The 14,443-nt window shown below is 55.1% G+C and overlaps 2 protein-coding genes across 2 annotated transcripts; one reads left to right on the top strand and one right to left on the bottom strand.

Annotated features, from left to right (window-relative positions):
* Nucleotides 1–4,531: 4,531 nt before the first annotated feature.
* TNFAIP8L1 (TNF alpha induced protein 8 like 1) lies at nucleotides 4,532–5,290 on the top strand. Its single transcript, XM_049789286.1, has one exon. The coding sequence runs from the start codon at nucleotides 4,532–4,534 to the stop codon at nucleotides 5,090–5,092; it is 561 nt and encodes a 186-aa protein (XP_049645243.1). The 3' UTR covers nucleotides 5,093–5,290.
* Nucleotides 5,291–8,351: 3,061 nt separating this feature from the next.
* On the bottom strand, nucleotides 8,352–14,171 carry MYDGF (myeloid derived growth factor). The gene is made up of 6 exons (XM_049789046.1): nucleotides 13,964–14,171; nucleotides 11,241–11,291; nucleotides 10,812–10,873; nucleotides 10,598–10,679; nucleotides 9,652–9,724; nucleotides 8,352–8,531 (listed from the first exon to the last, which is right to left on the bottom strand). Exons 1-6 carry the CDS (start codon nucleotides 14,147–14,149, stop codon nucleotides 8,452–8,454), a joined length of 534 nt encoding a protein of 177 aa, XP_049645003.1. The 5' UTR covers nucleotides 14,150–14,171; the 3' UTR covers nucleotides 8,352–8,451.
* Between the last annotated feature and the right edge of the window lie 272 nt (nucleotides 14,172–14,443).

The raw sequence follows: 14,443 nt of genomic DNA, 5'->3' as shown, positions 1-14,443 counted from the left end.
AGCTTATAGTCAGCCACGAAAACAAAAAACAGTAATGGTACTAGAGATAAGACCAGGTGGGGTGAAGGTTTGGGTGTGATCCCCCAAAACAACCCCTGCCCTAAATAAAAGAAGATACTGAATTGCATTCTTTTTTTTGTTTGTTTGTTTTGTTTTTTGGGTCACACCCGGCAGCGCTCAGGGGTTCCTCCTGGCTCTACGCTCAGAAATCGCTCTTGGCAGGCTCCGGGGACCTTATGGGATGCCGGATTCGAACCACCATCCCTCTGTATGCAAAGCAAATGTCCTACTTCATGCTATCTCTCCCGCCCAGATTGCATTCTTATACAAATGGTGCTCAGGGCTGACTCCTGGCTCTGTACTCAGGAATCACTCCTGGCAGTTCTCAGGGGATTCTGTGGGATGTTGGAGATTGAACTTGTGTCAGCCCCGTGCAAGGCAAATGCCCTCCCTGCTGTGCTATCGCTCTGGCCCCTATTTGACTCATCTTTACTATCACTTAAGCCCTAAATGCCTAGTTTCTGCCTTTCCAGATCCTTCATCAAAGCTCCCAGGCTGGAGCCCTGGAAGTCTGCCAGCGTCACACTCCACTGCTTTGTTGATGGTTTTTCTTTCTCTGCTGATCATCTTGGTCTCCAGGTCAGCTCTTGTTTCCTCTAAAGAGACAGATGGACTTTGCAAAACATGTTTTTTCCTCTGTCACATCTGTTCCATGCCGTCTTCAGTTGAGCGGCTGCAATAGAGTTTTGTCAATAAAACTTTATTGACAAGAACAGGAAACGAGGGCCGGAGGTACAGGAGGTTCAAAAATAAACTAAAAGAAAAAGTGACAAGGAAACGTGAATTCCAGGAATTCAACACCAGGCTTCTCTAGGTCCAGTGGCTTACGACGCACTCCAAAATCTTTGATGTATTCCTGCCATGGGGAAATAATCATAGTGAGCAAAAAAAAAAAAAAATTACTTGCATAGTCGCTAGTAGATGAAATTAGACTTCGAGGCTCCCTTTTAGTGTGCTCAGGGCTGCCTCCTGGCTCTGCAATCGAGGATTCTTGCTGGCAGGACTTGGGGGACCCTATGCAGTGTCTAGGGATCAAACCTAGGTCAGTCACATGCAAGGCAAGCCCTTCCAGCTGTGCTCTCTCTCTAGCCTTCTTTCCTGTGATTTTCTTTCTTTTGTGGGGTGATGGGGCACACCCACTAGCGCTTGGGGCCTTCTCCAGATTCTGTGCTCAGGAATTTCTCTCGGTAGTGCTTAGGGTGGCGCAAATCGAACCCAAGTCAGCTGTGTGCAACACAAATAATCCTCCCCACTGTCCTATCGCTCCAGCCCCCGTTTGGGTGTTTTTATTCTAGATTTTTCTAGCATGGAGGCACAGGAGTGGTTGCCCAAACATCTCTGGGCTTTTTTTCTCTGACAGAACAGGAAGCCGGTGTGGGGGGCCAGGGCATAGCTGGGTTTGTGCAGAGGACAAAGCAACTCCCCTCTCTGGTCCCCCACGAACCCCCCTATGTTGGCTGCATGAAGCTGAGTGTCCTACTTGCAAATGGCCAGACAGGGAGAAGGGGGAGCCACAGGCCCCCTCACCTCTAGGCTACACCTGGTCCTTGCAGGGAGCTTGGGGGAGCCCAGAGGAGGAGGAAATTTGAGTTGGTTGCCAGATTTGGGGGAGCAAGATCAGGGATTTGGGGGCATCCTAGCTGTCTATCTTCTGTGAGGATTGGGGGTGTCAGAGGCTCCTGGGTCCCAAGATCCTGGACCCAGTGTCTCTGGTTTCCTTTCGCCCATAATATTTGGGAGCCTGGCATGGGCAGGGGGCAAAGGTCAGAGTTCAGATGCCATTTGGTGACTGTTCTCACTGAGGAGGGGGAACCTTGGGAACAGGGCAGCCGGTGCTCAGAGTCAGGGTGCCAGGCGCCTCATTTTGGATTCTGGCTTCTGGGTCACTTTTGGTAGTACTTGGTGACCATACAGTGCTAGAACCATACTGTGTTCGAACCCTGGCCCCAGGCATGGGATGCCAGCACATTGAAGGCATTTTCTGGCTCCAGAAACCCCAGCCCTCTCCCCTTCCCACAAATACATACACACAAGTCTGAGGGTGCAGCGTGGATGGGAGGGAACCCTAGCAGAGCAGCCTTCCGGCAGCCCCAGGACCTTTGCACAACCTCCCCATTCAGCTCCCTTCCGGATTTGTTCCCTGCCTAGTGTCCCTGGCGCCCTTCCATCCCCCCTCTATCCCTATAATGTTACTTATTTGTCCCCCCTCAGCCCCCTAAAGCAGGGCTCTCAAACTCAATTTACCTGGGGGCCGCAGGAGGCAAAGTCAGGGTGAGGTAGGGCCGCAAAAGGGATTTCACTTACTGAATATTCGTAATAAAAATCGCATTAGTAAGAAAAAAAATCGCAAAAAATCACATTAAACATTTGCATACCCCGAATGGAACTGCTTGGGGTAAGCGAATGTTTAATGCGTTTTTTTTTTCTTACTAATGCGATTTTTTTTTTTTTTTTTTTTTTTTTTTTTGGTTTTTGGGTCACACCCGGCGGTGCTCAGGGGTTACTCCTGGCTGTCTGCTCAGAAATAGCTCCTGGCAGGCACGGGGGGGTGGTGGGGGGGACCATATGGGACACCGGGATTCAAACCAACCACCTTTGGTCCTGGATCGGCTGCTTGCAAGGCAAATGCCGCTGTGCTATCTCTCCGGGCCCACTAGTGCGATTTTTATTGCGATTATTTGGTAAGCGAATACTGCGATATTTGAAGGCCGGCCGTGGGCCACAAAATGTTGTATGGAGTTTGAGACCCCTGCCCTAAAGGAACAATAACTCCTAGGGAGATCTCCTCTGGGAAATCTGGTGGGATTCTTTGTTTCTCCTTTTCCATTCTTTTGGGCTGTGATATAACAGCAGGATGTGGTGGCATCTGGGAGCAGGAGGTGGGGGGCTGCTAGGCGTCCAGTTGTGATCCGCAATGCCCCCCCCCCCATATTTTTAAACCCCAACCAGCCCAGCCCGGGGCCCTGACCCTTCCCAGTGACCTCCTAGAGCTTAAAACCATGAAGGGACTGTCAGGGCTCTGAGATCCCCTCTTTGCTGTCTCGCTCTCCATCAACTGGGCTGCTAGTCCGCTCCTGAATGAGTCCTGAAGGGAAACTGAGGCCCTGGGAATCAATCTCCTTCTTTCCCTGCAAACATCAAATCCGTCACTTCCACCGAGGTGCTAAGAGAAGGCGCTGTGGCGCTCTGCAAATCCCAGGGACTTTTCTTGGAGAAATTCCTACCCCAGGGCCTGACCCCCACAACACCAGAACCTGCTCCAGCTCCTGGGACCCCGAGGTCTCTGCAGAGGGGCGCCCAGTCCTCACCACCCCTCGCTGCAGCACCCCCCCACTGACTTGAATTCAGGTGGTCCTGATCTCTTTGTTTTATTGGGGGGCTCGACTTTGACACTCCGAGCAGGGTTTGAGTGCCTTCTCCACTGTCCTATGCATCTGGTCTGAGCCCCACTTTTGTTGGGGGGGTCATATGAGGTGTTCAAGGATTATTCTTGGGTCCGTGATCACAGATTAGGGCAGTGAGTGTTCAGGGAACTCTATGGACTGTGGAGAATGGAATCGGGAGTGCAAGGCAAGCACCCTGCCATCCTTTCCCTGTGTTGAATCCCGTTTCCCATGTAGACAATTCTCTGATTTGGGGGGGGATAGGGTTTGGCATACCCAGTGGCACTCAGGGATTATTCCTGGCACTGTGCTCAGAAATCACTCCTGGCAAGCTCAGGACCAAATGGGATGCTGGGAATCGAATCCAGGTCAGTCACATGCAAGGCAAATGCCCTCCCCACTTTTCTATCACTTCTAATTTATTTTATTTTGGGTCACACCTGGTGATGCTCAGGCGTTACTCCTGGCTCTGCGCTCAGAAATTGCCCCTGACTTGGGGGACCATATGGGACACCGGGGATTGAACCCAGGTCCATCCTAGGTCACCGTGTGCAAGGCAAAGGCCCTACTGCTTGCACCACTGCTCCTGTCTCCCTGATTTATTTATTTATTTTTGGGACACACTCGTTTGATGCTCGGGGCTTACTCCTGGCTAAGCGCTCAGAAATTGCCCCTGGCTTGGGGGGACCGTATGGGACGCCGGGGAATCGAATCGAGGTCCTTCCTTGGCTAGTGCTTGCCTCACCGCCCCCTGATTTATTTTTTAATGAGTCAAACCTTTGGTGCGCTCTCCAGCCCTCTCTATCCTGAAAGTCTGTTCCTATTTTGGGGTCACACCAGCAGTGTTCCTGCACTCAGCAATCACTCCTGGAGGACTTGGGGAATACACCATGTATGGCATACTGGGGATAGAACCTGGGCCTGGCAACTCCAACAGGTCCTTCAGGTTGGGGGTGTCCCTCTTGGGCCTCCCTGAAAACTCAGGACTTTGGGGTGCAGTTGGGGCCGAGCCGTCTGCTTCCCCTTCCCTCTGTGCTCACAGGTTGTGTTTTTTTTTTTTTTTTCTCTCCCAACCCCACGCAGGGCCCATGGACACATTCAGCACCAAGAGCCTGGCCCTGGAGGCGCAGAAGAAGGTGCTCGGCAAGCTGGCCTCCAAGGGGCTGGCCACGGCGCTCCTGGACCAGGCGAGCAGCGAGGTGCTGGACGAGCTGTACCGGGCCACCAAGGAGTTCACCCACAGCCGCAAGGACGCGCAGAGGCTGCTCAAGGACCTGGTGAAGGTGGCGCTGAAGCTGGCGCTGCTGCTGCGCGCCGGCCAGCTGGGTGCGGCCGAGCTGGAGACCCTGCGCGTCTTCCAGGCCCGGGCACGCCGCCTGGCCATGACAGCCGTGAGCTTCCAGCAGGTGGCCTTCACCTTCGACCGGCGGGTACTGGCCTCGGGGGTGCAGGAGTGCGCGGAGCTGCTGCACCAGGCCGCCGGGCCGCACCTGTCGGCCAAGTCCCACGGGCGTATCCAACGGGTGTGCGGCCGCTTGGCCGACGGCGACTTCCTCTGCGCCCTGTACAGCCCGGCCGAGCCCTACCTGGGCCACCTGCGGCGCCTCTGCGACGGGCTCACGCGGATGCTGGACGAAGGCAGCTTGTGAGCGGGGACCCTCGCCCCCAAAGCCACCCCGAGGATGCTGGAGACTTTTTGCGCACGTGCCTTTGCGCCCTTTGGAGAGGTTGCGCCTCCCATCCTGGAGAGCGGACCTCTAGCTCTATGCACCCCAGAAACACTGCCTGCTGCCCCTCTGCTACCCGGACCCCGTTTGCACCCTTTCAATCCTCTCCCTGGCACTGGACTCAGCAGGAATATGGGGATCCAGGAGGGTGTTCCAGGGGTGCCCTCTCTTCTCAGTTCCTCTGCTGGCCCTCCAAAGGAGCTTTATTGGGGTGGTAAGGGGACTTTTCGGCCAGACCCGCCATGGGGCTGGAATAAGAGGGGGAATTTGCGGTGCTGTGTCCTTTATCTTTGCAATCAGAATAAAAATTGTGTGGGGGGGGTGTCTGGGGACAAGGTTCCAAGGGTGTGAGGCCCAGGCACAGCAGGTGTGAGGTCCATTGTGCAATGCCCGGCCTCTCAGGGTACCCCAGCACTGCCAGGATTGACCACAGTGGCCCCCACAAGTAGCAAATATAAGCCAAATGAAAATGGGGGGAGCTGGAGGGCGCTTGCCTTGCACGTGGCTGATCCAGGGTTTGATCTCCGGCATCCCACACACCGCCAGGTGTGGTTCTTGAGTGCAGTCAGGAGTAACCTCTTGAGCACTGCTGAATGTGGCCCAAACCTCACCCCCCAAAAAATAATTGGGGCCAGGGAGATGATGCAAGACAAGAAGCAAGTCTGACTCAGGGGTCCCAGGCTGGTCCCCTGGCACAGCTGAGGGGACCCAGAACTACTAGGGTTCAGGGTCCAGGTTTTGCAGTGGACCCCAAGGTCCACTGTTAACACATTCCCTGTGGCCAGCCAACAAGACTCGTAGAATGGGGTCTGCCTCCAGCAGGTGCTGCATTTCTTTTTTTTTTTTTTTTTTTTTTTTTTTTTTTAATTTTTGGGCCACACCCGGTAATGCTCAGGGGTTACTCCTGGCTATGTGCTCAGAAGTTGCTCCTGGCTTGGGGGACCATATGGGACACCGGGGGATCGAACCGCGGTCCGTCCAAGGCTAGCGCAGGCAAGGCAGGCACCTTACCTTTAGCGCCACCGCCCGGCCCCCAGGTGCTGCATTTCTCAGATTAGCCCAAGAAGTGGCGCTACTGACATGTGATTCCCCATCCCCAACCCCAGGTATCTGGCCTGACTGCAGCCTGTGAAAAGGGGTTCAGGCAGGGGGGAATGGGCACAGCCCATGGCTCAATCTCACACTTCTGATCTCTAGGACAGGGGGGAGAAAATGCTTCAAGGGCATTGGGAACTGGCCTGGGGGGATCCTGTGGCCCTGCAACTTGAGTAGACAAAAAATGGGGAATCTCTGGGTTGGAGGGTGAGCAAAGTAGGAAAGTCACCTGAACCACAGGAGACCTTGGTAGACAGGGCAACCTGGACTGGTCAGGAGAGGACTGTGGAGGTCATCGGCTAAGCCCCCAAGAAGCCTCCAGCTTTCCCGAGTCCCCATGTGGAAACAAAGGAAAAGGGTTTTTGTCCAGGAATTAGGTTTTCTCAAGGCAGAGGCTGGAGGCCCTCAGGGAGGTGATCAGATGTGACGGAGGCTGTGTGAAGGCCCCCCACCCCGAGAAACAGGAAGACCTTTCTGGGACTTAGCACCTGCTAAAAAGCCAAAGGCTTTTGCCCAAAAATCTACCTCTGTGCCCCTCACTTGGGTTGAGCTGGGGCTCAAGTCTCAGCAGGGTTGGGGGTCCTGAATAGTTTCAGCCCTGGCTTCCCCTGAATAAATGGATGCGGGTAACGTGCGAGTTTCTAGAAGTCTGTGAGCCATATCTGGGGGAGCTTCTCTGCCGAGAATCTGTCAGTTTTTGTTTGGGTTTTTGTTTTGTTTTTTTTTGGTCACACCCGGCAGTGCTCAGGGGTTACTCCTGGCTCTGTGCTCAGAAATCGTTCCTGGCAGGCTCGGGGGACCAGATGAGATGTCAACATTCGAACCACCGTCCTGCATGCAAGGCAAACACCCTGCCTCCATGCTAACCCTTCGGCCCCCATCAGTCACAGCTCTTTACCCCAACACTCCCCCTGGGCTCATACAAGCTGAGGGGTACCTGGAAACACCCCAAGACCACAGACTACAGTTGGGGTGTGGTAGGGAGCTGGGATCATCCCCTCAACAAGAGTTGAGTCTGCACGTCCTCAGCTCCAAAGACCTAGCATGGGGATAGGGTCCTCCGAGCACTGGCAGGAGTCAGCCCTGAGCACTGTTGGGTTAGGCCCCAAAACATCCCAAGAAGCAAACACAGAATGTGCCTGACCTGACATGCATCTGACCCAGGCTTGATCCCCAGCTGTATGTGGTGTCCCAAGGACTGCTGAGGTTATCTGGGCAACCCCCAAATCACTGTTGGGCTCGATCACCCACTCCCCATCCTTGCACTTTCTTGGCTTGCACTTTGTTGGCTGAATATTGCCAAAGCCTCCCCTGAATGCTATTTTGGGGATTTCCCTTCCCACAAATATTTACAACAGGGGTCTCAAACTCGTGGCCTGCGGGCCAGCCTTCAAATATCGCAGTATTCGCGATTATTCGCTTACCGAATAGCAATAAAAATCGCTTAAGTAAGAAAAAAATCACATTAAACATTCGCATACCCCAAGCAGTTCCATTGGGGTATGCAAATGTTTAATGTGATTTTTTGCGATTTTTTTCTTACTAATGCGATTTTTTATTGCGAATATTTGGTAAGCGAAATCACTTATGCGGCCCTGCCTCACCCCGACTTTGCCTCCTTTGGCCCCCAGGTAAATTGAATTTGAGACCCTGATTTACAATGAAAACCAAACACCTCAGCACAACAGAGGGGTTTTGGAGTGCCCCCTGCTGGCCATGACTGGACCTGTGCCCTCAGCCCAGGACACCCCACAGGCCAGTTCTTGGGTCATTCACAGACCCACGGCCTGGGGGGCGCCCCTCGCTCTGGCACCTGCCAGAAAGCTACAATGGTCATCCCATCCCATTTCCCCTCACTTCCACATAAGGGAAAAACGTAAGGGATGTGAGGGCCTCTAGCCCTGCTCCCAGCCCACTGGTGGCTTTCCTGCCTTCATCTCAGCACGAGAATAAATTCACTTCTTCCCGGTTTATCTGAAAAGAGATGGGGGGGCCTGCCAGACACCCCCACAAAAGGGGACCCCGGCTCTCCCGCCCATATACCCCCCGCTTGGTCCTCTGCTTCTAGAGGGAGCACCAGGAGTGTGAGCAGGTTTCTGAGGCTCCAAAGGCAGAAGGGCTCAGCACCCCCATGCAGCCAGTTCAAAACCCTGGGGACCCCAGCTTCTCCCTTCTCAGGGTCCTGGTCACAGTTCGCTGTGCGATGTCCGGGCCACGATGACCAGCTTGGATAGCTCAGCCCGGAAGGCACCGGGCCTGTGGGCCACTGCAAGAGAAGAGATGAATTTGGAGGTGACTTTGGAGACTGGCAGGATTGGGTGGGGGTGTGGGGGGGCAAAAGAGGACATATTGAAGCCCCGAGATTCCTCCCTAATGCCACAGGGTCCAACATGAGAAACTCCCCAGGAGCAATTTATCCCCGAATACTTGAGAGGAGGAGACCCCAGACATTAGGGTTTGGGAGGTACATGTGAGGGGAACCTTGGCTGGCTTCTGCCATGCCATACCCCCACGCCATGGGAAGCCATCTCCTTCCCAGTGTTGGAAATCAGGACAGCAGGGGGGGGCCTTGTCCTTTTCCACCCTGTCTTTCAATTTCAACAAAAGAAGGCTTTTATTGGGGGTGGTTTCAGGATGAAAAGGCTACTCCTGGCTCAGTGCTCAGAAACCACCCAGTAGGGCTCAGGGGGAACCCAATGTGGTGCCTGAAATCTAACCGGAGTTGGCAAGAAGCAACTAACCCCTGGCTTATCTCCAGGGGCCCATTCTATGAACAGGCAAAGGAGTGGGAAATGCACCATTCTGAATATTCACAAATAAAGTTTTTTTGTTGTTGTTGCTATTTTTTGTTTTTGGGGCACACCTGGTGACGCTCAGGGGTTACTCCTGGCTATGCGCTCAGAAGTCGCTCCTGGCTTGGGGGACCATATGGGACGCCGGGGGATCGAACCGCGGTCCGTCCTAAGCTAGCACTGGCAAGGCAGACACCTTACCTCTAGCACCACCACTCCGGCCCCACTAATAAAGTTTTATTAGAATGCGGCCCCAGCCTTGTGCTGGCTGATGGTTGGTGGCCCTTGGACCGTATAGGGGCAACTTAGGGGACAGAGACCAGCTGTGCTGCAGGACTAAAATTTTGTGGCGAGTTCTGCCCCTGTTCCCTTTTAGCTTTTGAGGGGGATGCTTTTAGCCCTGTCCCACCCACCTCCCTCTGTCCAGATTCCTAGGTTTTGTTTTGTTTTGGGGGGGCAACACTCAAAGATGCTCAGGGCTGACTCCTGGCTCTGTGCTTAGGAATTACTCCTGCCAGGGCTCAGGGAACCTGTGGGGAGCTGGGAATAGAAGAAGCGTCCTCCCCACTGTGCCATCACTCTGGTCCCACATACCTGTTGTTTGGCTAACTTCAAACTCTTCACTTTTTAAGGGAATGTCACTCTCGCCCTCAGTGCCGGCTTTAGACTAAAAGGAAAAGAATAGAGGTGGCTCATTAGATAGAAACCCATGGGGGAGCTCATGTTAAAGGGGGGACAGATGGATCATTTCCTAGCACAAGAAAACCTCACTTAAAACAGGAAGCACAGAGGATAGGGCCTTGCACGCAGCTGACCAGGACCAACCCAGGTTGGATTCCAGAAATCTATATGGTTCCCCAAACCTGCCAGGAGCAATTTCTGAGTGCAGAGCAAAGAGTAACCACTGAGTGCTGCTGGGTGTGACCCCCAAAATAAAAACAAACAACAGGGCCAGAGCAATAACACAGTGGGGAGGGCATTTGCCTTGCATGCGACCATCTTGGGTTTGACTCCCAGCTTCCCATATGGTCCCCCAAGCCTGTCAGGAGTAATTTCTGAGCTCTGAGGCAGGACTGCTGGGTGTGGCCTAAAACCAAAAATATTTGTTTTGTTTTTGAGTCATTCTTGCAGTCTGTGCTCAGGATTGTACTCAGGAATCCCTCCTGATGGTTCTTGGGGGACCCTATGGGATGCCAGAGATCAAATCCAGATCAGTTCTTTGCAAGGAGAGAGCCCTCTTCGCTTTTTGATCACTGTGGCCTGCAAATGTCAATCCCTGGTGGGGGGTTGGGGACACCTTGATGCCCAACTTTTTGTTGCCTTTGCTAGTGGAGCTGAGTGGGTAGGAGGGAGTGTTAGGCACCCACTTCCTGCCCTGTCCCACAACAGTTCTCAGGGGTCAGCCTGGCTCGAACACCCTGTATTTCCAAGTCACGGACTTGTCCTCTGAACCCCGGTTCCTCCTTCTCCATCTGTCTCTCGGTGTCTGGAGAGTTGGGGTCCACATGGGGTGTCCCCGCCGACCCCCGGGGATACTCACATAGGCCATGGCGGACTCGATCTTGGCGCCCTGCACCTCAGCCTCGAATTGCGTGAAGTAGAGGTAGGATTTACCCTGGGGCCTGTAGGGGTGAAGCAAACGGGGGGGGGGGGGGGGGAATTGGGGTTGAGTACCAGTTCCGAGAACCTGTCCCTGGTGAGTACAAGTGATACATCTTTTTGGGGTCTTGGGCCCCCCCAGGTGTCCCACTCACCTCCAGATGGTGCAGGTAAAGTACTGGTTATCTTCACTGGTTGCCAGACTCATCTCCCACCTCTGGGGACAGAGGACAGACACCCTGAAATCCCTGAGGATTTATTTGCCAGCGTTTTTCCACAAGCAGAGAGCCCTGGAGACCTTAGTGGCAGGCCATAGTTTTGGGGGGCCACTCCCACTCATGGCACTTCCTAAAATGTGGCCACAAGCCTGGTAGCTTAAAGGCAATGCCTGGGGAATAAGACTTTGTGCAGGACTTAAGAGGGTACGGGCGGAGGACTGCACAGTGGGGTGGGTGTCTGCCTTGCAGCCAGCCAACCTGGGGTCCATCCTTGGCATCCCCTAGGGTCGCCTGAGCCCCACCAGGAATGATCGCTGAACTGCAGAGCCAGTATCTGTGGGGGCAGGGCATCCGCAAATAACTCACTTCGTTGGTTCCGCCTTGAGAAGCGTAGGTAAACTTGCAAGTATATTTGTTCTAGAGGAAGGAAGGAGAGAAAAGGGAGATAAGAGGAAATCCTTGGGCTAGAGTCCTGGGCTCAGGGTGCTTCTGGCCTCCCCAAGCCCTTCCCATCCATAGCACAGTCCCCGGAGTGACCCCTGAGCACAGAGTCAAGAGTAGGCAGCCCCTGAGCACTGCTGAGTGGGGCAGAGCAATTCTTTTTTTTTTCTTTTTGGTTTTTGGGTCACACCCGGCAGCGCTCAGGGGTATTCCTGGCTCTACGCTCAAAAATCGCTCCTGGCAGGCTTGGGGGACCATATGGGATGCTGGGATTCGAACCACCGTCCTGTGCATGCAAGGCAAACGCCTTACTTCCATGCTATCTCTCTGACTCCAGAAGCAGATCAATTCTTTTTTTTGAGGGGGTCACACCCTTTTGATGCTCTGGGGTTACTCCTGGCTAAGCGCTCAGAAATTGCCCCTGGCTTGGGGGGACCATATGGGACGTCAGGGGATCGAACCGGGCCGTTCTTTCTTGGCTAGCGCTTGCAAGGCAGACGCCTTACCTCTAACGCCACCTCGCTGGCCCCGGGTAGAGCAATTCTTACACACTCAAAGTACTGTGTCTCATGATATCCTGAGTCTCAAAACTAAAACCTCACTATTTTTTCTTTTCTTTTTTTGTGGAAGGGACCCCACCTGGCCATGCTTGAGGCTTGCTTACTCCTGGTTCTGTGCTCAAGGATCAGTCCTGCAAGGTTCAATACCCAGGTTGGATGCAGACAAGGCACCTTACCCACTATACTATTGCTCACACACACCACAAACCCTATTTCTGAGCACTAGAGAACTGGGGGAGTGAAGAGCCTTTGGGCTCAGTCCCCAGCAATGAGTTCTGTAAGCGTCCAACAGCTGGCCTGGAAACTAAGCACTCATGAGGTGCTGGATCGGGGCAAACAGCCTGTGAAGTTTCTGGGGCCTAAGCAGATAAGGGGGGGGGGTGTCATATCCTCTCCACCTCCCCGTTCTGGGCCCCCGGTGTGGTGGTGGTATCTGTGTGAGGCAGTGAGGCCCGTTTCCTATCTGTAAACCTGTCCATAGAGAAAGTGGCTCCAGGCTTGAGAAGCAGGAAGGAGTGAGCCGCACAAAGGAGCTCCGGTGTGGAGCTGTGGTGACAGAAGAGGAACCTCATCTTCTCCAACAAGCTGGAGTGCTGGGGTCACAGCTCAGTAGGAAAATGGGGGACCCAGTGTCATGGAAGGAAAGAACCATGTCTGTTCATTTCCTTTCTGGTAGGATGGGCAGCAGAACCCACTTCGTATAGAGATGAAAGGGTGCTCCCCTCCACCTTCACCCGTGAGGTGCACCCCTCAATAGCTAGGGAACCCTTCCTCCGCGAGAACCCAGGACAGACACTGGGACTTTCTGGGCACTCAAGATGATACTGGGGTAAGGTATTTGCCACCCCACATGGTTTCCCTCCATCTCCTCCAGAAATGTGACCTCCTGAGCACCACCGTATATACCCCAAACCGAAGAACAAAAAAAAAATAGGGACCCCCAAGTTTCACAGAGTCCACCTTGAAGCGGGCCTCCCCAGCTTCCTACGAGTTCAATATGATTTAAGGAGCATTTGGAGTCATAAACCCTCATCTCCTGGGCCCCGCCCCAGAGAGGCCCCGCCCCAGAGAGGCCCCGCCCACACTAGCCCCGCCCACCTTATATCTATCTACAAATCAGGAGCCGCTTCAAAGTGGCCCCGCCCACCCCATGTCTCCTCAAATCAGGAGCCGCCCTAAAGTGACCCCGCCCACTCGAAGCCCCGCCCATAAGCAAACAAGGATCGCCCCCAAACCACGCCCACATCCGCCCGTCCACCAGCCTTATTTACAAAATAGGAGCCGTCCCCACTCAAAGCCCCGCCCACTCACAGCTATTTACAAATTAGGGGCCGCCTTCCAAACATCACGACCACACATGCCCCACCCACCAAACTTACAGATCAGGAGCCGCTCCAAAGTAGACCCGCCCACCCTACCTCTCTTTTCAAATCAGGAGCCGCCCCAAGGGAGCCCCTCCCACTCAATGCCCCGCCCACAATCTCTTTACAAACCTGGGGGCCTCCTTTCAAAGGTCATGCCTACATTCGCCACGCCCACCCAATCGTTAAGTACAAACCTGGAGCTGCTGCAAAGTAGCCCCGCCCATCCTATCTCGCTGCAAATCAGAAGCCGCCCCGCCCCAAAAAGCCCCGCCCACCAAATATCTATTTACAAATCAGGGGCCGCCTCCCAAAAGCCCCGCCCACATCCGCAAGGCACCAGTTTTATTTACAAACCAGGAGCCGTTCCAAAGTAGCCCCGCCCACCCGACCTTACCTCTCTTCAAATCAGGAGCCGCTCCGTCCCCAAATAGCCCCGCCCACAACGAGCTACTTACAAATCGGGGCCGCCTCCCAAACCACACCCGCGTTCGCCCCGCCCACTCCATCTCTCTTCTCAAATCAGGAGCCGCCACAAATAGCCCCGCCCACAACTCTTTACAAATCAGGGGCCTCCACCCAGGCAGCCCCGCCCACAGCCAGACCACGCCCCCGCGCGTGAGGTATGGGGGGGGGCCTCGTCGCCCCCACCTCGGACCTTTCCCCGAAACCGGCCCCTGCCAGCGAGCGAGCCCCGCTTCCGGCCGCACGGCCCTCCGGCACGTACCCCCGGGCCCGCGTCCTCGGAGAAGGAGTGCACGACGCCGCCGGGCCGCACGTCGAACGCCACGCTCACGGGCTCGGGCGCGGCCCGGGCCGGCCTCAGCGCCATGACCGCCAGGAGCAGGAGCAGCGCGGCCCACCGGGCGGCGGCGCCGGCGCCTCCTCGCCACAGTCCGCTGGGCGCCGCCATCTTGCGCTTGGTCGTTGGGGCGGAGCGGTGGGCGGGGGAAGGGCGGCGGACGGAGCGCGACGAGGGACACGTGGAGCGCGCGCGGGCAGCCACGGCGGCGGGCCGGTCACGTGACCCCGCGCGGCCCCGCCCCCGCCGCCTCGTCTCCGGTCTGGCTGCTAGCGGACTCGGCCGTGCGGAAGGGGAGGCCGACCCGGGCTCTGGGGCTACTGCGGGGGCCTTTTCCGGACTCGGATCAGAGCGGAGAGGCTGCGAGGCCCATGGCCAACAACCCTCTTTCTCCATGGACTTTCT

This window comes from Suncus etruscus, chromosome 15 (genome assembly GCF_024139225.1).
Source record: "Suncus etruscus isolate mSunEtr1 chromosome 15, mSunEtr1.pri.cur, whole genome shotgun sequence".
NCBI classification, from domain to species: domain Eukaryota; kingdom Metazoa; phylum Chordata; class Mammalia; order Eulipotyphla; family Soricidae; genus Suncus; species Suncus etruscus.
Note: the sequence above shows the minus strand (reverse complement) of the source record. Positions and strands in the feature narration are given on the sequence as shown.